Source organism: Nymphalis io, chromosome 19, assembly GCF_905147045.1.
Source record: "Nymphalis io chromosome 19, ilAglIoxx1.1, whole genome shotgun sequence".
Classification (NCBI taxonomy): domain Eukaryota; kingdom Metazoa; phylum Arthropoda; class Insecta; order Lepidoptera; family Nymphalidae; genus Nymphalis; species Nymphalis io.
In genome coordinates, this window is record NC_065906.1 from 11,449,022 (window position 1) to 11,474,380 (window position 25,359).

Below are 25,359 nucleotides of genomic sequence, written 5' to 3' on the forward strand. Positions count from 1 at the left end.
AGTCAGATATTTTAAAGAGTCGCCATCTGGTATAAATATTTGAAAATTGTTAATATTTGTTTCTGACAAATGACATTCGTAATGCTCATTATAGTTCTAGACATATAAACTAGATGGCGCTTAAACACAACTAATATATCGAATAAAACCTACTTATGAAATGTTAAATAATCCGATCAAAATAAACGAAGAATTGTGGTAACATTACTACTCAATTATTCTACCGTCGAACACTATTAATTATATGAATTGATATTTAATTATAATGGCAAGTGAACCTGTGTTAATAACAGACACTAGTCACATACTTCAATCCCGTTGTTGTCGCGCATTTATAGTGTGAGTATTAGTTAATACTTCTTAAGTGTCTGTGGTACATACCGTCAGGTGGGCCATTTGATCTTCCTATTACATAATAAACATTAAGAAATATGTAGAATCTTCATTTTGTGATTGAATTCATTAAAATAAGTGGCAATGTCCCGCTGCTGCAAATACCTCATTACCGCTCCAACAAGGTACACAAGCTTACTTGAGATGCCTTACTTTTCTTCGCACCCCAGCACGAGGTCAATAATTCTAATACTAATTTCGCCTCAGATTAAAGATTTAATTCAAAAAAATGTTTTCTGTTTTGTGAAAAGACTAAGACTTATGAAACAAACGTAAAAGTTAAATGAAAATGAATTCGGACAGAGTAATAGACGCTTTGTAAGGGTACGACTAAGCTGAGGGTTGCTTGCGGGTTTGCTACGATTAATTATTATTCTACTCTATATTGGACTGACAATTTCGTTAAATTACCAACATCTATTCTAATAATAATTTCTAGTTAGTTATTGTATACTTATGTATTTCAAGCCGAGATGGCCTAGTGGTAAGAACGCGTGAATCTTAACCGATGATCGTGGGTTCAAACCCGGGCAAGCACCACTGAATTTTCATGTGCTTAATTTGTGATTATAATTCATCTCGTGCTTGACGGTGAAGGAAAACATCGTGAGGAAACCTGCATGTGTCTAATTTCACTGAAATTCTGCCACATGTGTATTCCACCAACCCGCATTGGAGCAGCGTGGTGGAATAAGCTCCAAACCTTCTCCTCAAAAAGAAGTGCGGAGGCCTTTAGCCCAGCAGTGGGACATTCACAGGCTGTTACGGTATGTATTTCATTAATTGACTACCTTTTGACCGACTTTATTGATTGGTGTAGTGGCTACAGTGGTGTAAGGCCGCAGACCCGGAGGTTCAGGGTTCAAATCACAGGTCGGGCCAATATAATGTTATTGAGATTCTCTGTCGATAATTCTCAGTAACAGCCCGGAGTCTGGAAGTTGATAGTGTTTACACTCTCATGCCTCGGAAAGCACGTAAAGCCGTTGGTCCTGCATCTGAACTCTTTCCGGTCTTATCGGATAGCCGTCCCAGCGAGTTATGAGATTTAGAGAATAGACAGTGCACCTGTGTTTGCGCACACACTTGTGCGCACACTACTCTACTGAAAATACACTAACGACCAGACGTTGGCACAGCTCAACAATGACCATTCATTGTTAAAATCATATAGCTTTTGTAATAGGTATTCGCTGATCCTGATCTCCCTCCAAATTCCAGAACACTATAAAGAGGCGTACAATGACATCGAGCGGACATCGAACTTACGACTATTTACTAAGAAATACCTACATACTATAAAGTGCGTAATGGCCTGTCAAATGTACTAGACAGAATCGGGTATTAAATAGCGAAATTAATTATTGTTTGTGTATATTTTTTAGAAACATCCGATGCATCCGTGTACATCTCTTATCGCTTCAGCAATAAAGCTCAAAATGCATTATATTGCTGGCTTATGTACTGAATAAGTTTAAATACACAGAGCGTGTAAAGGACAGGCGGACAGTAGATTAATGGTGCGAGATCATAGGCGGGGCCACTGCCTGCGACCAGAGAGCTCTGTGGTCACAGTAACAACTGAGCGGAGAATTTTGCAAATTAAATTACATATTTTATTAATATTGCTTAGATTACCTTTTTGTGAGGAAATAAAATTCTCGACGAGCGAAACCTAAGTATATTTATATGTATATATTAAACCTATATTGATCGTATCGTTACCGTCAGTATAGGACAAACTGTTGCAAATTTCGGCACAACCAACTGGATGGAGGTGTTACAACACTTTTTCAATAGTAAGATTTGAAACACACATAATGATAGGTGTAGATAACATCAATGGTAACATTTAAAATAATAAATAAAATAATACTCGTGTGCATTCATGTGTCACCAACGTCCCTGAAGAGTTTCAACGAGCTACAAGCGGAGCACGGCATGGGGCAGGCAGATGCATATGTGCACGATGCCGCAGATCGTCGATTCATGCCGGTGGCGGTCACTGTAAGGGCCCATCACTATCATCCCATCGATTTTGATATATTTATATATCGAAAATAGCTCTCGCCGTCACTGCGGCCACAAATATTCGCTGAGCCGAACACCGCTAGGTACATCCGAGTATTTCGCCGGATTATGGGCACGTCTAACCGTTTCCTGTCGCATTGTGACTGACCGTGTGACTGTCGGTACGATCGGCTTGATCATAAATCTTACCCATTTCGTTTGGCGTCGGTTCAAATTACGAATGATATTGATTCACCGCAGCAAAATGGCACAGTACACATAAATTTTAATACCTAATAACTACCTATGTATACACGTACCTACTAATCGTTATTTAAATTTGTAATAATGTTATTATTTATTTATTATTGTTTATATATATAGGTAGTTATGTCCAAATGGGTATTTGGAACAGATTGCGACTTTATTTATATTATTTATGAATACATTGATCCGTACATGTTGATATTCTCTATATTTTTTTTTTTTATAGAAAGGAAGGCGGACGAGCAAATGGGCCACCCGATGGTAAGTGGTCATCAAACGCCCTTAGACATTGGCATTGCAAGAAATGTCAACCATCGCTTACATAGCCAATGCGCCACCAACCTTGGGAACTAAGATTTTGTGTCCCTGTAATTACACTGGCTCACCCTTCAAACCGGAACACAACAATACCAAGTACTGCTGTTTTGCGGTAGAATATCTGATGAGTGGGTGGTACCTACCCAGACGAGCTTGCACAAAGCCCTACCACCAGTCGGCTTCTATATGTACATGTTGTTATATTTCTATTGCTTTTTAAAAAGTGCTGATTATTTATTTAATCAAAGCGGTTTTGTCCTAAATATTCTTTTCATTCATTTCATTTCCATATATTAAAGAAAATTGAATAATTTTTTTTTAAATTATTAGTTGTGATTAGCATAACAAAGAGAAAGATTCAAAAGTCGGAGGTATGATAGTCGTTTTTCTTGTTTTTTAATCCGAAGTAGGACAAAACAACAAGTTACTATGTATCGTGTTCTTGTACGAGCAACTCACTTGCTACCAATGCCAATAGTTTAGTTAATGAATTAATATGAATAAGATGTTATCAGTATTTAATGTAGGATACAGTTTTACAAACAGGAGTTTGGTAAAACCAACTCGAAAATAATCGAAAACGATCGTAAACTTATAATTTTTGATATAAGCCTGTCGAAATAATTTAATTACTCACCTGTAGATAAATATTGCTATTTTTATTACAAAGGAGATTATATTTAAAAATATGTCAGCTTTACTTTATTCAAAGAGCTAATAAAGAGGTTTGAGAAATTATCGCCTATATATATTATATCTACGCCTGAAATCTTTCCGATCGAGTCGGATTTGCCATATTATCGGATTATAAGAGAGGAATTACTCAAATTATGTTTTCGCACACTTTTGCATTAGAATGTGTTCCTGTGCAGTCGGGTTGACAGGGAGAGATCATCGTCTTTTATCATATTATGTTCATATTTTACGACCTTTTATTTACCTAACTTGCAATGTTTGTTCGGGTAGAATCCTGCAACTCAATTTTGAAGCAGATATCTTCAACCGATTGAGCTGCTTTTTTTTATTAGTTTTATTTTTTTATTTTTTTTATTATATAAAATGACTGTGCAGGTGTGGTGCAGATATCTGGTGCCTTTTATTTTCAATTGCTTTACAAAATGACATAACTAAATATTCAGAGATAATCTAATCTCTGTGACACTCAAAGGTGTTTAATTTACATAATTATAAGGAAGCACATCTGCGTAACGAATTGTATCTGTAATTACAGATTACCGCTTGACAGATTGTGGTTGATATTAATTAGTCTTCTAATTAGCTGTGATGCGAGGTTGTAACAGTTGATTTGTCAAAAGTAGAAAGCGATATTGGATATAAAAAAGCAATACTCTATAAATAGTAGTACGTACAATTTGAATGATTACAGACTTAAGTACTGTTAATGAATGAGTTTGCTTGAAAATGAGCGCTTCTCGTTAGTTAGTAAACTAATGAACAACAGTTCAACATTACTTCCCAGTATTTGATCCTTGTGCTTTTAAGTTTCGGTATTTTCTTTATAGTTACTGTTATAATAATAGTGTTGTAACTGCCTGCAAATATCCCACTGCTGAATGAAAGGTTCCTGTCTTTTAGATTAGAAGGTTCGAAACTCTACCACTTTAATAAAATACGGGTCGTGCACAGAAGTGGCACAGTAAAATTCGACACATGCACGATGTATTCATCTATTAATTATAAACACAAATTAAGCACATGAAAACTAAATTGTACGTGCCTAGGTTAAAACCCAGCTCACAGTCACGTGTTCTACTCATTTTGCTATTTTGACTATAAATAATTCATTATAATAATATAGCTATGATGGCTATACATATGATATGTCTTGTTTTTCTTATATAATACTCTGTATCCTCAGTTTATTATGGAAGTAATAAATGTCTTTTAAACTTTGTGAAGTAATAATAATATTCATGCAATAAATAATAGACTAAACTTCAATTAGTAATTAATCAAATTTATTGACTTTAACTATTATTTTATGATAATAATATTTGTTGTAAGATGTCAATAGCTCATTGGCATACGAGCGGCCTTGCGGTGTAAAGGTCGTGGGTTGTAATATTCGATTTTCCATGCCGTTTTAGCTATTATAATATATAAGAAAATATGAATATTAGTAATATCTTGAAAACAAACTTAGATAGTATTATATATTTTTATATAAAGATATGAAGTAAAGTCAATAAGGACAGCCATTTTTGATATCTCGTGTCGATAGCCTTTAACTTTTACTATTTATAACAACTTCAAAATCTGATAGCGTGTTTAGATTGTAGATAGTACGTACATGGTATAATAAAAACAGAAAACATACTTTATTATATATGGAGTTAGTAATAGTCCGTAAATGTCCCCACCACGCTGCTCCACTGCGGGGTTGGGACATTTACGGACTATTACACATAGGTGGGCACACATGAAGCAAGATTTAATTGATGAATTTAATAAGTATTTGGCTATTACGGAGACATAAAAGATCAAATAATGTAGGCATATTAAAAAAGAAAACTCAAAATGCTTCATGCCGAAGTCTGTGGAGAAAGAAATTACAATCGCTGAAGAGTTTGTTCATTCGTTTGTTTATTTTCTCGAGCGCGCTAATCACTGGAACTGCCAGTGTGATTTGGAAAAACCTTTTTAAGTTTGATAGCCCATTTATTAAAGTTACCCTTACTAATATTATAAAAGCGAGTGTGAACCTGTTTGAACCGATAATCATAAAATTTTACATGGATGCTGTCAGGGCTACCACAAAGGATTTAAGATATCTTATAAATGACCCCCTCGTGCGGAAACTAGTAGACATACATATATTTAACACTGGTGGTAGAGCTTTTTGCAAGCTCGTCTGGGTAGGTACCACTCACTCATCAGATATTTTAACGCAAAACAGCAGTAGCGCATTAGCGATGTACGCGATGGTTAACATTTCTTACAATGCCAATGTCTATAGGCATTGGTGACCACTTACCATCAGGTAGCCCATTTGCTCATCCGTCTACTTATACTATAAAAAAATAGCATCAAGCTATGACGAGTAAGCACTAGGTATTTCATAAATTCCTTTGAAGCTTTTTATTACTCGGGATAAAAGTAATTTTTCTTGATTCGGAAACACAAAAGACCAAAAGGAAAGCGTAATATTATCAAAGTGTGTTTTTCTTTCTGTATAATTAGTTTTGTAAGCGGTGATTCAGCTTAGATAGTTCTTTTAAGCAGATACGGCCCCGTAACACTTTAACTATAGAAACAGTTTTCCCGACATTGAACATTGCACGCTTTAACCATATTTACTTTACATAATATGTATTGATGATGATAAATGTACTCCGGCCCGAGTATTTCCATACACAAGAAACCTTTTTATGGAACATAAATAGACAAGTATTGGAATAACAGAGTGGGGACGCATGCATATGTATGTTGTGTCCTCGCTCGATCTACACCTATTGTAAACTTTAAAACTATTCCCATAGGGATCATAGTTGGTTAGTAGTAACGTGGCGACTGGTCGTCTGTACCTGCCTAGGGTTGGCGATATTTTTTTTGCTATTTTACATATTTCTTTTTAATATAAATTGAATACGTAATTAAAACCAAATTAATACCTGCTTTAAATGTAAATAATTATTGTGGTTGATGTGATTGGATAATGAACATTGCAACCGCCTTGAAATTTTTATTATGTTGCGATTTTATACATAATGCATATGTGATTAAGCGGGTTATATGCTTACTAATTAATGAGTTGTCATACAAAATTACTCACAATATTTTCAAGGTTACGTAACATGACGAGCGATAACCCTATAAAATTTCCTGTATAAGGCGATGCACAAGCGGGGTGAGGCACAAAGACTCAATTATATTTTGAAGCACGTTTCAGGCATTTCAATTTTATATCTCGACCGTCGGTGCCCGCCGGGAGCCGGTGCGAGGCGAGCATTGTATTAACTAACTCACGACGGCTAGCGGCTTGCGCGCTCCGAATTATATCGGAAAACGATATTTTTTTCCATTTAATTCGTTCACCTTTTGTCCCCCAATTGGTGGTATTGAATTTAACTACCATATTTTGGAGATTATTAAACTCATACAGTGAGTTTACTGCTTGGATAAAGATTTTATTATACACTGTGTCAACGGTGTTTCATGTTCAACATTATTATTTTCGGACATACTCGAGGGCACGTCACGTATTTGCTGGTATAAAATAACTTTAACGTCGTCTCAGCATCCAAAGTATCCAAGTGTTAAGATATACGTTTTGAAGCTCTGTGAATTCCATTTAGGATAAATCAGGACATAATACGAACAGGTTGTTGTGGTTTTCTTTTAATAAATTTTAATTTTATATGTTGGAAAAATTATAGAAATAATAATAATATAAAATTTAAAAACGTTTTCTTTTATGTTATAGAATAGGTAAGCGGAAAGGCCACTTGATGGTGACACCCCCGTCCATAAACATAGACACTAATGAATATTTACCATTCTTTATCGCCAATCACTTTGAGAACTAAGATGTCATGTCCTTCGTGCTTGTAGTTACACTACAAGCTTCACTTACCCTTCAAAACGGAGCACCATAATACTTAGTACTGCTGTTTTGCGGTATCATATCTGATGAGTGAGTGGACCTAGACGAGCTTGCACAACGCCCTACCGCTAAGTAAGTGCTGTGCTTACCTTAAACGTTGACATTGTTGATTTCATCAATCTAATCATAATAGATTTGCAATAGATCTTCTACCGAAGTGTTACACACCTAACTTCAGAAATCTTCAATTTTTAGATTAATAACTTAATGACTACCGCTGTCGGCTTGACATAGGATTTGAATCCCGAACATCGAAAATAAATAATAAGTAACTGAACTAAAAAGGCAGCTCAAAAATTAACTCAAGCAGTAAAGTATTTCGACAGATGTTCACAAAAACAAAGTCGCGGGAACTAATTCGTTTAAGCTCCGTGCAAAAAAAAATTATTAAACAAAAATACACCAAAAAATTCCCCCATCATTCCCGTTATAAAAGAAACTGTAAAGGGTCGTTTTAGATAAAATTATATAAAGAACTATTATCAGATGACAAAGGTTTTGAGAGGCTGAGCTTGAGGGTGAAAATTATACAGAACTTATCTTAAAAAAACATTTGCTTCTTATAATAATAGAACAGTTTTTAATTGTGTCGTTCCAAACGTAGCGTTTTGTTCGTTTTTTTTAATTATAAGGTTGGAATAGAATAATATTTCGAGACGAAAGCGACGAGTCACCTTCCGATTTACGCAGGTAATGACCGGTCACGGTTGTTTTGGAGAATACTCCTTCTGTGAAATCGTCATGGTCCAGAAGGAGATGGCGGAGCGGGAACGGGAAAGAGCCAATCCTGCTTGGCGAAGATGATGTCAGCATCTTCTCGGCCATTCCACAGCCCCGACGCCCGGGGATTAAAAGATAGGGCGTTGCTCTGGGGCCGAGGATACGTGAGGTGGGGGCCTCACGTGTCCTATTTCAGATGAACTTGAGGAGGACGGCAGCCGGGATGGCCTTGCGCTGCCGTACGCACTAGCGAAGTGTGCGGGGGGCGGAGCACAGCATTGGAGGGGCCGCAGATGCGTTATGTCACCACGATTCCTCAGCCTTTACTATCCGTGCCGAGAACGGCCATTGCAGTAGTTTTAGTGGGTAAGAATCCCACATAACCCGGCTCCTCCTCCCATGGAACCCGGCTCCTCCTCCCATGAAACCCGGGCACCTTTCAAAAAGTTTCAACTGCGTGAAAAAAATATATTTCTGAATGTACATAATATGGTAACAAGACATTGAAAATTGTTTGTAATTTTTAAAGTTTGTATGTTAAAGAATATAGCTTAATTGAAATTATGAACTCCATTTTGTCAATTAATATTTTAGGTATTAAAAACGCCTTTGTCCTTCCTGGGGGTTCAAGTTTGCTTCATACCAAATTTCATCAATTTCGGTTCTGTGGCTTAGCCGTGAAAGCTTAACTGACATGTTTAGACAGACAAGAGTTTTCATCGCATTTATAATATTAGTAGGTATAGATAAGAAACATGATCAAATACTTTGTAACTTTACTACTACCATTGATACGGTAGTAATATTGCTCTGTAAAAATACACTTATTATACATTTTAGTTTAATTATAAGTGTAACCGTAACAGCCTGTGAATGTCTCACTGCTGGGCTAAGGCCTCCTCTCCCTTTTTTGAGGAGAAGTATAAGTGTAAATGTAAGCTTAATTATTAGAAAGTACTTCTTATACACTAAATATTATATAATATTACTGGTGGTAGAGCTTTGTGCAAGCTCGTCTGGGTAGGTACCACCATCAGATATTCTACCGAAAAACAACAGTACTTATTATTGTTGAGTTCCGGTTTGAAGGGTGAGTGAGCCAGTGTAATTACAGGCACACGGGACATAAAATCTTAGTTCCCAAGGTTGGTGGCGCATTGGCTATGTAAGCGATGGTTGACATTTCTTACAATGCCAATGTCTAAGGGCGTTTGGTGACCACTTACCATCAGGTGGCCCATATGCTCGTCCGTTTTCCTATTTTATAAAAAAAAAATATATATCAGAGTACTAAACTATATACACCAATGTATGTGGTACGTTTTCGCAGAAGCAGTTCGCATTTGCTGTGTCTGCAATATTTTTCTGTTCTTTATAAAGTTACACAATAGTTATATATTGTTGTTAATTATATGTTTTTTATTTTTTCCAATGTTTCTTTTGTCGATACACAGCTTTATACTTACAAAGCTTATGATTAAGTAATACATTAAGTATCAAGTTGTATTGACTTTTTGAATTTCTTCAAACGTACTTTGCTAGTTAAAAGTAAAAGGAGATGAAGATAGTATTCATTAATTATTTCGTGTATTCGTGTTATTCTATACAAAATTTATAAAGCTAGTAAAATTAAGAGTAGAAAAAAATATCCTACAAATTATCTTTGCTTAACAAGAAATTGAAATCTCATGTAAAAAACATTGGAGAATAAAGTTAATTACTCGATAATATATTTAGTAGATTATATAGAAAACGTTGTGTAAATATTCCTTAATTTTCATAAATAATAAATATTCATGTTATTGTTTTGACTTAAAAAAAGTAATTACGAAGTTTACTGGTGGATTTTCTCGGTAGAATCTACATTCCGAAACGGTGGCGGATTCAAATTTAATTAAATGATATAACAAGATCAATGAAAAGTATTTATAAGATTCTAGTTGAAAACATCATATTTTGATTTTCATTGTCGTTGATTAACATAGGTGGTAAACTGGTCCACACTTCTGGTGTTCCAAGAGCTGGCGCTTATTTAGCCCAAAGGCTGAGTCTAGCGGTACAGAGAGGTGCCAGCGTTTGGGGTACAATGCCACAGGAAAGTATTTTAGTCGGCGTGTTTTTCTATAAATTTGTAAGGCCTTTCTTGTTTTTTATTTTAATTTTAGTTATATATAAATAAAAATGACTACATAGTTTAACACAAAACACCAGCGGACGATACACCTAAACTTTCCTCTTGAATCACTATGTTCATTGGTGTAAAACGCATGACAATTCGTTTGGTAGTTTTTGAGTTTAACGCGTTTGGACAGACAGATGACGAGAGAGAAGGACGCAGCGCAGAGTGCGCAATATTTTGTATTACTTTGTAGTAAGGAAACAATATTACAAACCACACATACAAAAACAATTATTACATAGATATGCCTCGTTATTACGATCTAGATGTAATAATTAAAAAATAATGTTTTTAAAAAGAGTTTGAATTGTAAATTAGACTCTATACGAAAGAAATAAGTTTTAAAATCAATTAAATCATTAAAGGGATACAGATAGTATTAGAGGGCGCGACATACGAGTGTAATTTCCCTCAGTCCCCCTAATATGAGAGATAAGGTGTGATTACAGTAATGAGCCAGTAATCACCGGCTGCCGAGCACGACCGGAAGCGGACGAGAATTCACGAATGTTAGCTACTCAGTGGGGCATTGTGTCGAGACTCGCGACTTTTTTAATTACAAGAACTAAAATATATATATAATATTTTAAATTTCGAATGAATTATTTTTACACGTGTAGTTGTATAACAGAGGTTAGAGTTCTTTTCTTTTCTTTCTTTTCTTTTTATCTTAGTGTCCGACGGACGGGCACGCGAATGTTAAGTTTATTTTAACACAGGTAACTAAGTTATATTTATTTTGTTATAAAGCATAATTAATTCTTCTTGGAAATAATAAATTATTATTTTTATTAATAATCGTATTGTATATTTCGTTGCTTAAGGACTTCATCTATATCGCGTATTGTGTACGAGGTGTAACTATGTATGTACATGCGTCTGAATAACTACAAAGTATGTTTTCATAGTATAAAATTTGATTAATTTTAAAAATATAAAATAATATAATCATTTATAATAATACATTACATTTAGAAATAAAATATTTGCTTACCGTTAACAAATACATTTTTAAACTGACAAGTAAATACGTACAAAAAAAATGATCAGCAATGTTGTTAATTAATTGTTAAAGTAAATGGTATAAAAACACACACCTATTATATAAAAAATACATATATAATATAGCATTACTATATACACATTACAAAAAGAAGGCCGACGTATTGATTAGTACTAAATAATAAGCAGGTAATGTATCACCCCTCCTACACGTGTGATCGGAACGGCTTAACCCGAGGCTAAATAGGCAACTGCCTAAAAGGCCCGTGTCGCTCAGGGGCAGCATTAGGAAATTAAAAAGAAATAATCCGATCGTATCGATACTCTTGGGGCACTTCCGAGTAAAATTAATCCCAAAGTGAAAAATAACTTTTCTAACTTTGGAATTAAGTGTGTGTACAAAATACAAAGTTACAAACACAAGCTGACCGCTACCTCTTCCGCGCCCGCGTACACGTAATCATAACCTAATTTATTTCAAACCCTCGCAAAGTCCATTGCTAACAAATTACTGTTGTCGGCTTCACGATCCTCCTTGACAAAGAGAACTATAGAAACATGGTTCCGTACCACTCACAACTAAGATCGATAGCATGGTCAAAGTTGGGAGATAATTGCCGACGCCAAATGAAATGGGAACCTTTAAACCATTTTTCATTTCTGCTGCCGGATCTCCGCGATGGAATCCACATTCCAAATTAATGACACTTAGACATTCTTTAATTGTTCATTCAAAAACGTTTCTGGCGTTGTAACATGAATAAAAAAATGTCAGGTACTCTAGTAAGAAATAATTTCATTTAAAATAACATTATTAACGCTCTACGATCGCGATTAAAGAGCCAATGCCCTCAACAAATCACTCACTAGGAAAAACGTAAAATTTTTGAGTAATTATAAATAATATACGCAAGGAAAAAAGACAATTTAAAACCCTTCCGTGAAACTTTTGTAAGCTAACAGTATAAAACGAAATCTACCATCCTATGGACACTAAAATGAACCGACAGAACTTGGACCTTATCACTTTATATATAAGCCCTAAAATGGAACAACACAATTTCTTTAACAAATGTAATGTTCATAAAGAGTAGAAAATATTGATCCTTATTGTTATGCAAATAAGATTGAAATTTCAACAGCAAGGCAGACAATTGTAGTGTAGTATAGAGGTCCGTAGGAATGAAGCGGCATTTTATTTGAACACCTACAATTAACATAAAATATTTTAAACAGGGCCGTGGGCGAATGTAACCCGTATAACTTGCAGGTACGATTATATTCTTGTTTATTTTGAATCTTATGCTGATTGCCATTAGGTTGAATATTGTTTTGAATTCACATAAATTGTTATTAATTAGTCTACTAACACCTTTAATTGTCCTTAAAGTTTTCGTTATAAGTATATCATTTGACATTTTTGAGTTATAAAATACGTTATGATAAAAATGGTTACAGCGAAGTTTTCCAGAGTTACCTACACAGTCCAAAAGCAGTTGCTGGTTTTCTTATAATCAATCTACGATTAACATGCAGGTTTCCTAAAGATGTTTTCCTTGAGCGTAAAGCACGAGATGAATTATAATCACAAATTAAGCACATGAAAATTCAGTGGTGCTTGCCCGGGTTTGAACCCACGATCATCGGTAAGATTTACGCGTTCTTACCACTGGGCCAGCTCTGCTTTTCTAAATATTAATTTAAAACAAATTAGTATGATGATTAATCTGTCGGTGAAAGGGACAATAATTTAAATTTCAGTAATGCGATTTGTGATTTATCTTTTTTATATTCTTTTATTTAATCTAAGTACTTAGAGGAGAGGCGCTAATCACTCATGTGATCGTTACTAAAGGGGCAAGGAGTTAAATCATCCATTTATATTGGATAAATAAACAGCATTACGTCACTACGTTATTTATTTCTTCGGCGGGGAGTTTCCGTATGCTTTTTAATTCGTTCACTTTAATTTTCTTACAATTACCTTCCATTTTGATAATTAAAGTAAAAACTATCACAGTTTCAGAAAATCAAAATACACAGATCTTAGAAGAAAGAAACATTGCGGTTTCTATTCACTTTTATCCAAATTTTTAAATCGTTTCCTATTTTCAATACAAGAAATAAATAATCAAGAGGCGATCGTTTTATTTCCAAGACGAAGAAGTAAGGTTTTCCATAGCCTATGATTTTTGATACGCTTAAGCTATACCATGGAGATTTCGTGATTCTATTTTACTTTTATTATTGTTTAGTTTCGTAAGAACTTTATCGTGGGCAGCGATTTGGTTAAGCTTCAGAATACACCAAACAGACAGACAAGTAAAAATGTATTCTAAGCTTTTGTTACGACAAAGAACTGTAAAAATAATATTCTACGCTAAAAACGACAATGGGACATTGTGTAAATGTCGACTGTCGAGTTTGCCGGATCGGAAAACTTTCGCCCTAAGCCCTCAAAGGCGATTCAGAACAAAGGTAGAAGCGGAGTATTCTATTTAATTTCACTGTCCCATCTAGTTCTGAGTGTCGTATTACCGTCTCAGAAATAAATATAATTTGGAGCCTAGACTTCATACACCCTCGTCACAAACTTCTAATCTGTTGAGATTAATTGGTACTTATTAATGCCCGGTTATTAATTATCGACAATTTTACCACCCGTACGCAAAATAAATCAGATTATATCAGATATTCATGTAAATGCAACAAAATTGAAGTATGTGGATTTGACTTGATCATTGATTTGATCATTGGGCGATTATCAAAACATTTTCTTAAATATTCTATTGTGTTTTTGCAGCACACAAGGGCTTATGTACTGTGACAATAATATATTATCAAGTAATATCAAGAAACGCTACCCTGCGTGAGAGTAGCCCGTGAAGAGTATACTATGTACTATAGTATAGCTGCATATATACAAAATAAAATGAAACGCAATAAGATGATATTTTTGCCATTGTAAAAAACTTATCTGGGTTTTCAGAGAATTAAGAATCTTGGTCACGAAAGAACCTAAATTAAATAGTTAAGGAAACACGGACTCAGAAGAAGAATTCTAACATCAACTATTCGAATGAAGACAGACGGAAGAAGCGGAGCAAACCATAAGAATATCGGCTTTATGTATATGTGACATTAAAACGAGTATAGATCTTGTATAGAAAATCTTATGTTTCTATTTAAAGAAACGTATTCTCAAAATAAAATTGGTCGAGAGGTATCGTGCGAAAATTTTTGCTTTCGTTGATAATATAAATTTTGTATTCAAAAAATAAATAGTTGTTACATTATAAGAGCGCTACAAGACTAATCCCCTACGACAAGATCTCCTCTAATAAAAAAAGCTGATGTACGGGTGATTTTATTATAGGCTGTATAATATGACGGCTTTCGCCTTTTTTTATTAAAACATAATCAAACTGACATTTACGATTCTATAATCTTGTCTATGTAGTTCAGAGAATCTACATCCCAAGCCACAGGGATTTTACATAGATAAAGAGTAAAATTGTTCAAAATAGTATAAAAATATGTATTTAAAGCTGAAGGCGAGTTAATAACATGACGATTATATGCTACGAGTACATAAAACATTCTGCGCTGTGTTTTGATAAGTTAAAAAGAACTGTTGTCATTAAAACTATATTAAATAATTATAACCGAGAGCATCAATGATCAACCGGAATATTAAGGGCATTAGGGAAATTGGAACAATCTGCGAGTCCATTATAAGTTTAAATTGAAGCTTGGGCGAGTGTTGTTAGAACAGTAGTTAATGTGTCGACAAGCCTTAATATATGGGAATTCCCTTCAACATAACTCCGATCCTACATTATTTAAAATTTTAGAAATCAGTAACTTATAAGATTGCCAAATTAAATTTATAATTAAATCCGTTTTATCACATAAAAAATGTAATGATGGCTACAATTATAAATAGTCTAAAAGTCTTTCTGCCATTCACCTTTTCTACTTCACTATGAAATTAAATGTGTTTAAGTAATAAAAAGATTGTATTTTTCCATTGAGCCTCGTTAATTTTAATTTCGATGTAAATCGTAATCACTTGAGAATTATTTTTAATAAGTAATAATTTTTAATCAAAAGAACCTAATGTAACTAAAAAGCGAACTCGTTTTCATTAGATAATGATAACATTCTGTTAACATTTTGGCTAACAAGTCCCATTACATTCAAAAATTAATAATATTGAAATACGATTCATCAATAACTAACTACTGAGTTTCTTGAAATAATTATTTGCAGATTCTACATTTCGAAACTGGTTTTCTTGTTAATTGACGACTCAAAAGTGCTCGTACGCTTACTTCGTTAAAATATATTTTGATACTGAAATCATGTACTCGATAATACTGCCGTATAGTTTCAGTGTTCTCCAATCTAAACTTATTTAACCCCTGGAGTTTACTTAAACAACCTTGCATGATTTCAAGCGAAGCATCTCGAGTCTCAATCAGGCTACGTCTCAAGTATAACCAGGTATAAAGTCCGTCCCCCGAGGCCTACTCGATAATTACAAGAAAAAAATACATAATGATCCATCTTATTTAAAAAGATAAGCGCTTACAGTTGTAATAAAAGCTAACAATAGATATGTAATTATGTTAAAGAAATTGATAAGTGATCGTCAATTACGCGAACTGTTCGAGGAACAGTGAACACTGAGTCACTGCAGTCTCGAGACAATTGATTTGCTTCAAGCCCGTCAGATATACACGTGGCGGTATCTTGTACTCAATCGCTGCGTTTTTTTATCTATTCATTAATCATTTATCGCGCACTTAACGTATTCAACTTACGACATCTGGCTGTTTTTCTGCTTTTTTTTACTTTAATTGATTATCGTTAAGTAAAAAAGTAAAAAATATTATTTATGTTTTTTAATTTATTTATGTATATATATCTCAAAACTATTAGTTCAGAATTATGAATAAAATAATATTTATCTATTTCATGGAAGGAGCAAGACGGACCGGGAATATAAAATAATCATATCACATTGAGTCCAAAACCTTTTTAATTTTTAAACGCACACCGAAAATAAAATATAAGATACATCTGCTAACATACGATTACACACATTTTTTAGTCCCAATTAGGCTTTCAATTTAAACTTGATAGTGATCTTGCCGGTACCTTGTTAACACAACCCGAGAATACACACCAGATGTTGTATAAATGTACAAACAGGACAAATCCGAGGAAACTCAGACTGGAGGCTACCACATACACACACATACACAACCATTAGACACACAACAAGGGGTCGTATGTTTTGAAACTTAGCCATTCAAACTTAGTTAACAATGAGAGCTATTATGAAGAAAAGTTGTAAACTAACAAACGTAATACAAATGTTAAATGGAAAGCAAATAAGTTTATTGGCGGCTGTGAATTTGGCCTTCGCTTTGAAGAGGTCATTAAAATGTTACGACGAATAGCCGGCACACAAAGCTTTATAATTATATTGTTTTACTAAGGTTTTATAAGCGACTATTTAAGATGGTGTGACGGCAATTATTGCCAATTATTTTAATGGAAATATATAAAGTAGTAACAAAATGTAAATGCCTCACTGTTGGGCTGAAGTATCCACCAAGAGAATACATATTTGGCAGAATTTCAGCCACACAAATTCAGAACATGAGGTGCTTGCCTGGATTTGAACCCGAAACATGTTAAGATTCACATGTTCTAACCACTGGGCCATTTCGGCTCTACATATGGAATTATAAATATCTTTATGGAAAGAATGTTTTAGTTATTTACTTTTGTTATTAAATATTTAATTTGTTTGTATATTTTAATAAATACATATTCAGTAATATAAATAAAAGCGACGCTACAAACAGTTCTTGAATGATAATTAATATAATATAACTTAATTTATAGCGCATCGTTATTACTCTCTACTACTTGTTTCTACTTTAGTTTTACTTCTTCTAAACGATCAAAAACAACAACGCCACATTCAAAATTCTATTTATTCTCGAATAACTAACCAAATACGTCATGACATATTAATTCAAGATCAAAGTAGTTTATGTATCTTTACTCCTCCCATACAAATCGGCTATAAAGGGAATGTCCTTATATTATATGAGTGATTACCATCGCACAAGAGTATAAGGCACAGAGGCTTCAGACCTTCGTTTTATAGGTTTTAACGTTTTACATTTAAAAAGTTTTTTGTGAAATTCTAATTTTGAAAAGGGACCATTTATGTTTTGCGCGTGTATTTTTCGTTTGTTAAAGTATGTTCATCGATCTAAAACGGCTAGACCAATTTTGATGTTTCAAGATTTAGTGTTAGATCTACCGACGTTACTATTCGAGATGGCCTAGTGGTTAGAACGCGTGAATCTTAACCGACGATCGTTAGTTCAAACCCGGGCATGCACCACTGAATTTTCATGTGCTTAATTTTTGTTTATAATTCATCTCGTGCTTGACGGTGAAGAAAAACATCGTGAGGATAACTGAATGTGTCTGATTTCATTGAAATTCTGGCACATGTGTATTCTACCAACCCGCATTGGAGCAGCGTGGTGGAATACGCTCCAAACCTTCTCCTCAAAAGGGAGAGGAGGCCTTAGCCCAGCAGGGGGACATTAACAGGCTGTTACTGTACTACCGACGTTGTTATAAGTGAGAATGCATAGGTATATCATAATCAAATAACATACTGACCGACTCCTAATGTGATGCATCATATTGAATAATAAATAAAGATAAAGAATAAAGTATTGAATTAAAAAAATATGAAATGTAGTTGACACCAACAATTATTAGAATAGGTTATTTTGTCTTTCAATATCTGAATGTAAGATTGATTATTATTTATTAATTTAAGCTTATGTAACGAGCACAGTCCTCTTTCAGCAAAGTTGGATAAAGTTGGATAAACTTAACAAGTAAGTAACGGATCGCATCTTACTTCGGTTAACAAAAGAAACTCAATTCTTTATTCCCAGTGATAAAAAGCGGATTAAAAGTTACTTCATCGATAAAAAAAATAGTGATTCGTATTGGTTTTTTATTTCTAAAACTTATAATTACTGAGACGCGGCTGTTCAGTTCCGAAGACAAATCTCACGATAAGCTCATTCCGATGGCAATTCCATTCGTTCATTTGAAGAGTATTAAGTTAAGTAGGGTTGCCATCTTCGCTTTAAGATCAGAACATTATCGCGGAAAGGCCAGTACAATTATGTTTGAAAGGGCTTACTATATATCAAAAATATCTGTTTATTTGTGTTATTTTTATACTCAACAACTTAAAAATGGTACAATTTTTAAAACACCTTTCGAGTCATTATAAAATTAAGGGTTTCTGATATATTTTTCAATACAATCTTAATAATTGGTGTTATGAGTTGTGACAACCCTGAGATAAGCGTGGAATTAAAGTAAGACAGACGTATAAAAACTTTATTAAATTTTTTGTTTGAAGAAGTAATCGTAGGCGTTCTCGAAAGTACAATATTACATAATATATGCCTTTTTAAATATACAATATCGATTATATATTTATGTTTGAGAATTAAAGATCCATATGACTTTGACTTTTGTCTAGAAGTCTAGTTTAGCTTAAGTTGGTTTTGTGTCGCCAATATGATCACTTATTCTTCCAACAAAAATCAATATGCACTGCTGTGTTTCGGTTTTAGGTTTTTCTGACGAAAAATATTCCATAGCAGCTCGAAGTCTGAAAGTTGGAAACGCGTACACTCTCGCCTGAACTGTTTTTGGTCGTGCCGAATTTGCCATCTATCGTCGTGTTTGTATAGCTCGCACACTTGTACACTATAATATGTGCTGCGCAGTCGGCTAAACCCTCAAAGGCCGACGTGACAGAAATCGATCAGGAGTACATCAACCTCATACTTCTTGCCGTGCCAGCGACTACTGTTGAAAGTCATCGTTAAGCTAAAACGTTATTTAATTGGTGAAAAAAGATACGTATGAGTTTCTTACCAGTTGTTCTCGGTAGAATATATTTAAAACAATCTTGTAAATTGACGATTCAATAGTACCTAATTATATATAATAGTTAAGTTATATAGTTATGTATATTATAATAGTCAAGTTTATTATAAATAAATCAGAAGTTAAAATATACTTAATTACATAGTCTTAATTAAGTATATATTGACTTCTGATTTATTATATCTATAATTATTATACATACATTATATACATATAAATAATACAATCTTTCGAAAACCTTTCACTGCAATATTACCGCTGTTACTAATAATTTTATAACGGAGAGAGTGTAGTTTTTTTATTTTAATACTTTAAAAATGTATAAAACTCTGTCTAGTTTGCAAAAAATAAATTTAAAATGCAATAGACCTTTTATCGTTATCTTATTTTGTATGTATATAATCCGCTCAATACAAAATGCATACATTTTTAGCTGAATATAGCAGGAGAGCTTTTACCGAATTTTTGATATTCGGCCACGTAAACGTGCACGTAAAACATTCGACTGCAAATTGTTTGTCAGTTCACTATCGAGAGCTGTCGTGTGTTAAGTCTGTAATCCGCCTAAAGATTTAGTATATTCAAACGGCGTCGGTGATTTTTTAAATTTCCATTCAAATGTAACGGGCATGTATTCTTCCTTAATACTTCAAAGAATTACAAAAAGATATGTTTAACAGCTGTTACATGATTTATTTTAACATTGTATTGAAATATTTATTACGTATTCTTTGGAATCTTTGCCGGGTACCTGCAAAGCAAAATGCATTAACAACAAAATAAAGCTTTGGATAGCGAAAGGTACCTTTAAAATGTATCTGGAATTATGTGACGATTTGATTTTTAAATATAATTTATAAAATTTTTAAATATATTAATAGGAAATGTTTCTAAATATTTATTAAATTGCTTCGATTGGATTTGTAGAGTGAGTCCGTCAGTGCAATTGATATGATAATTCCCCTGAATGAAGTCTATGCTCCCCTTATAAAACCCCTTTCATTTTCCAATACATAAATACCCTATGTAAATTACGTCTTCGACCAGCTACAGCTACTAAATTTCTATTTTGTCAAAGACAAAGGCTTAAATATATTTTAGTTCCAAAAAAGAATATGCTTCACTTAGTATTAGGAAAATCAAATAATTAAAAAAAACGTATGTAAGTAATAACGTATATATACACAGTAACGCTAAAAACGTTTACACGTTCTACACCTTTAGGTAATGAAATGAATAGCTGTGCTTCTTAGATAAGAATCGTTTATATCCCTTATATTGTTCTAGCTTTTGGTGATTCTGAATGATTTCCATTTCTATTGCGATGTGAATAGACTTAGGTATACTGTAAATAGGTGCAGTAGAAAAAAAATCCTAAGACAAGAAAAAATATCTTAAGTATATAAATGTTGGCAGTTTAAAATGAGCTACAAATATTTACTCACAGTACGAAGTAGCTCGGTTTCATTGATTTTTCTGAGCAATAAACGCATTACTTTAAAATCCGTTTCATGTACCGTGCAATGGCATTTAATTATATATTGTTTACAAAGGTCTCGCCGCCGGGCTGGGGTGTCTCAGCCGGGGACATCAAAGCCCTTTGTGCAAGCTCGTGATTGCAGGCTTAGTGCTGTTTACGAGCTATCATAGCACTGCTTTATTACTGCACTATGTTGTTTCATGAGCACGTAATGGGGCTGCGACTGTGAGGGTACTCTTATATTAACTTATGATATTTTAAAGGATTTACGTTGCAAATTTCTGTAACGGTTTTAATAGTATTCGTGAAAATGTTTTACATAACTTTCACTCTAATATTTATAGTAGATATGATAGACGTTACTGAACAACCCTCGTGGATCGTAGCGTGATCTCGTATATACTCGTATATTTATAAAAAAATTGTTTATCAATACAACAATCGTTACAAACCGAATCGGTAGATCGTGATTGGCGCATTCAAACAAACAAATTTTATGTATTGTTATATGTATAGATAATTTTATATGAGAGAACCTTCGTGATCATTCGCTTGTCCTTATCCTTATAGTAGAAGATCCCTTAAAGACAATTGTCATCTACGTGAAATTTATATGCAGTTCCTTATGATATAGAAATATATATATATATATATATAATATTAGAAATCAATACAACTATACAACAATAAAGTAAACGTAGACCGACACGTACAATTTACACACACAAATAGAACAAAGGAATCAAGACTGAGCAACTGAAATATTATTTATGAGATATCCGCCACAACCGAGAGTCCAAGCAGAAGTGTCTGAAGCCACCCTGACCGGCCGATGAGCTCGGCAGGGCCGGTCCCCACCACGATGACTATCACGTGATCAAGTCGAGCCGCTAGGCTACGCCCCGTCAGAAGACATTCCTAGCAATATAATGATAAGTTATCCTAATCTTCACCATATTGTTATATGTTAAGTTAGATTGGCTTAGTTTCAAAATCGAAATATACTTTATTCAAATAGAATCTTACATGCACGTTTAATTCGCAATTTTACAATATTAAAAAAGTAAGCCACCGTTTCGTAATGTTGATTCTACTAATAATAACCGACACGAAACAAAGGTTTTTACTCTTTTTCACCAATCACATTGTTTAGCATATTCGAATTGAGGAAGTGTAGATATAAAGAAACACTTGATTCACATCTTCCATGCGATTTGCTAATAAATATGATAATATCTCTGATATGTTATGTACTACAGACGCTTTTTCAATAATATATCTTTATTTATAACATGACATTATTCAAGATAATTATATATATCCACTTTAATTGTACTTCCAAATTCCGATAATAACTTCGAAGACATTCAAGACGCCATTGTTTTGCGAATCCATAGATAATATAATCTATTAAACTGATATCGCTTCAATGTCAAAGTTGTTTATTTATTTCCTGTGGTTTGAATATACTATAAATACGTGTAATTATGATTACAATTAAATTTATATAACCTGTATGAAAATCAACGAAAACTATACTATACTATAAAATATAATATATCTTATATAATATGTATATATATATTTATATTTAATGGTAAACATAGAATGATGCGGGAATTTTATTGAAATCTTGCTCCAGGATGGATGTATTGACTTTCCGAAGTCGAAAACTTTGTTTTACAAATTTATCGTTACGAGGAGTGAAATAAAATACAGTATCACTTCTAAACGCGAAGACTGCGTTAAAAGTATATGTTCACTTAACAAGTAGTGAGTAGGTATATATGTATATATGTACAACGTAAGTCTCCTATTTTTGTTCATTATAGGAATGAAACCCTGCTCTATGTGAGTCGTGTCGGCCGATATGGTCTTTGATTGCGCCATTGTGCGAGCTCTCAGCTCGCAGCTCGGAATAAATAGACTAAATCCCACAGAAATGAGTTTTGAGATCAGGGCAGATAAAATGGAATCAATGTTCCCTATACATTAGTTATTGCATTTCGAAAACTATTTACTAACGATTACGTTCCTGTAATCTCACAATAGAACATTCAATGTGTTTTGATCTTCGTTACTATATTCTATTTCGTAATAAAATAACTCTCAAAAACGAGCATTACATCCGTAAATACAACATAACTGCGCATATTAGTGTGCACACTTGTAATGCTACAAATTGAGTAGTGAGTACGGGGGTAATGTAACACGATACGGACGGATTAAAATGGGTTTTTTTTTAAAAAGATTATTAAAAAATATAAAGCCTGTGTAAATAGTTGACGACAATAGCCCAAAGGTCGGGACCGAACCTGCATCTTTCTCATCGCTATGCAGCTTTTGTACCGTTGAGCTTGTCACTTTTGGACTTTAATATATTTTTTATGAATACAATACACATAAAAATGACATGGGACAATCAATGTATGCTTTTATTCATCCGAAAGTGCACCTTTGATGCAATGCAAGGATTTATTTTATTATCGCTTGTTGGATATCGCGTAGAAATTATTTAGCTATATTTAAATTATTCAAATTTATCATTTTAATTTGGTTTAACAAAAAAAGTAACTACTGGAAAAAAGTATTACTTTCTGTCTATTCTTGGTAGAATCTTCAATTACATTATAAGCGGTTGGTTTTTTTTATTAAATCAGTAGGCGGACGTGATGGCTTAGTGGTTAGAACGCGTGAATCTTAACCGATGATCGTGGGTTCAAACCCGGGTAAGCACCACTGAATTTTCATGTGCTTAATTTGTGATTAAAATTCATCTCGTGCTTGATGATGAAGGAAAACATCGTGAGGAAACCTGCATGTGTCTAATTTCATTCAAATTATGTCACATGTGTATTCTACCAACCCGCATTGGAGCAGCGTGGTGGAATAAGCTCTAAACCTTCTCCTCAAAAAGGGAGAGGAGGCCTTAGCCCAGCAGTGCGACATTAACAGGCTGTAACTGTTAGTGTTACTTTAGGCGGACGTGCATATTTGCCACCTGGTATGTCGCTACTTCCGCCCATAAACATTGGCACTGTAAGAAATATTAACCATTCCTTAAATTTTCAATGCACCAATAACTTGGGATGTTATGTCCTGTAATTATATCAGCTCACTCACCCTTTAAATCTGGACAACAGTACAAAGCATTACATGCATATATCGACGATCGAACTTCTATTTCTAACATTCCAAGCAAAAATCCCTTAGTGGATACTCACCCCTATGGCACCGCACAACATTCGTTACAGTTTTTTTAACGCACTAAAACCACGCAATTACAAACATAAAATTATGAATGGTACGTCACAAAGCGTTCATTTCGATTGTCGTTAAAAATCCAATCAAATCTGGTTTCGTGTTGGCGGCGCAATTAAAACTAGCGGCTGTTAGCTCCGGCGCGGACGCTCTGTAATTGGAAACGTTTGAAAAATGACATTTATTTACAATTTGAGTATTCCCTGGAAAGTTCTTTAATATCTGACTATTGAGGATCGTGTACAGTTTCATTAAAATAGTATTTGGTTTTATGTTTGATAACAATGTGCGAAACATTATTATTGTCGTAAATATAAATCAATTTCAAATCCGTCAAACGTCAATCACTCATCACGCATTCAATTAAAGGAAATATAAATGATCTTTAAATTGGCAAAGTACGTATATTTATATATAAAGTCTATAGGCGGTGGTGTCTATTTACCAGGTTTATTTAGGTGATCCATTTGCCCGTCTGTGTTTTATAGAATAAATAGCTATTCTATAAAAAAAAAAAACTCACAACGTCGTAAATGTTACGTTACTGGATAAAAGCGTAACCTTTCGTTACGAAACGATTCGGAAATTCTGAACACTCTTGAGCAGGTATTGAGTATACAGTGAAATTGCTTCCGTTTGCAAAGATTTCTCATAATCCTTTGGGTTCGGAGGCAGCATGAGATAAATTTTAAGAAATCAATCACGTCAAACGTCAGCTGTCATCGGAGCTACGTGTTCTATTCGTTGTGACGTCTCGACTATATTATGAACGACGTACGGTGTATTAAATGTCTGCTCCGATTTAAAACTCAAACTAAATAACTATTATATTGTACTCAGCACATCCGCTGTCTTTCAACAACTAACTAACATTCATGTTAGTATTTAATTCGATTTATGGTTAAATTTTAGACATTAACTACAACTATATATCATAGTACATTCTTATTTCTACAAATATATATTGAGCAGCTGTGGATACTAAGCAACATGTGTTTTGCAATGTAATTGTCGCCCCCTTAGCTTCAGGAAAGTGCGTCGGGTGTCTTTAAGTCTGTATTTTTTATTGCCATTTTAATATTACAATCT

General features: G+C 33.9%; 1 protein-coding gene across 1 annotated transcript in view; it reads right to left on the reverse strand.

Annotated features, from left to right (window-relative positions):
* LOC126776127 (uncharacterized) overlaps window positions 1–24,372 on the reverse strand; it is a 49,796-nt gene extending 25,424 nt beyond the window's left edge. Inside the window, exon 1 of the mRNA XM_050498427.1 lies at window positions 24,234–24,372. Within this exon, the coding sequence (XP_050354384.1) occupies window positions 24,234–24,254 (21 nt within the window). The 5' untranslated portion in view covers window positions 24,255–24,372. The remainder of the gene's footprint in view (window positions 1–24,233) is intronic.
* Between the last annotated feature and the right edge of the window lie 987 nt (window positions 24,373–25,359).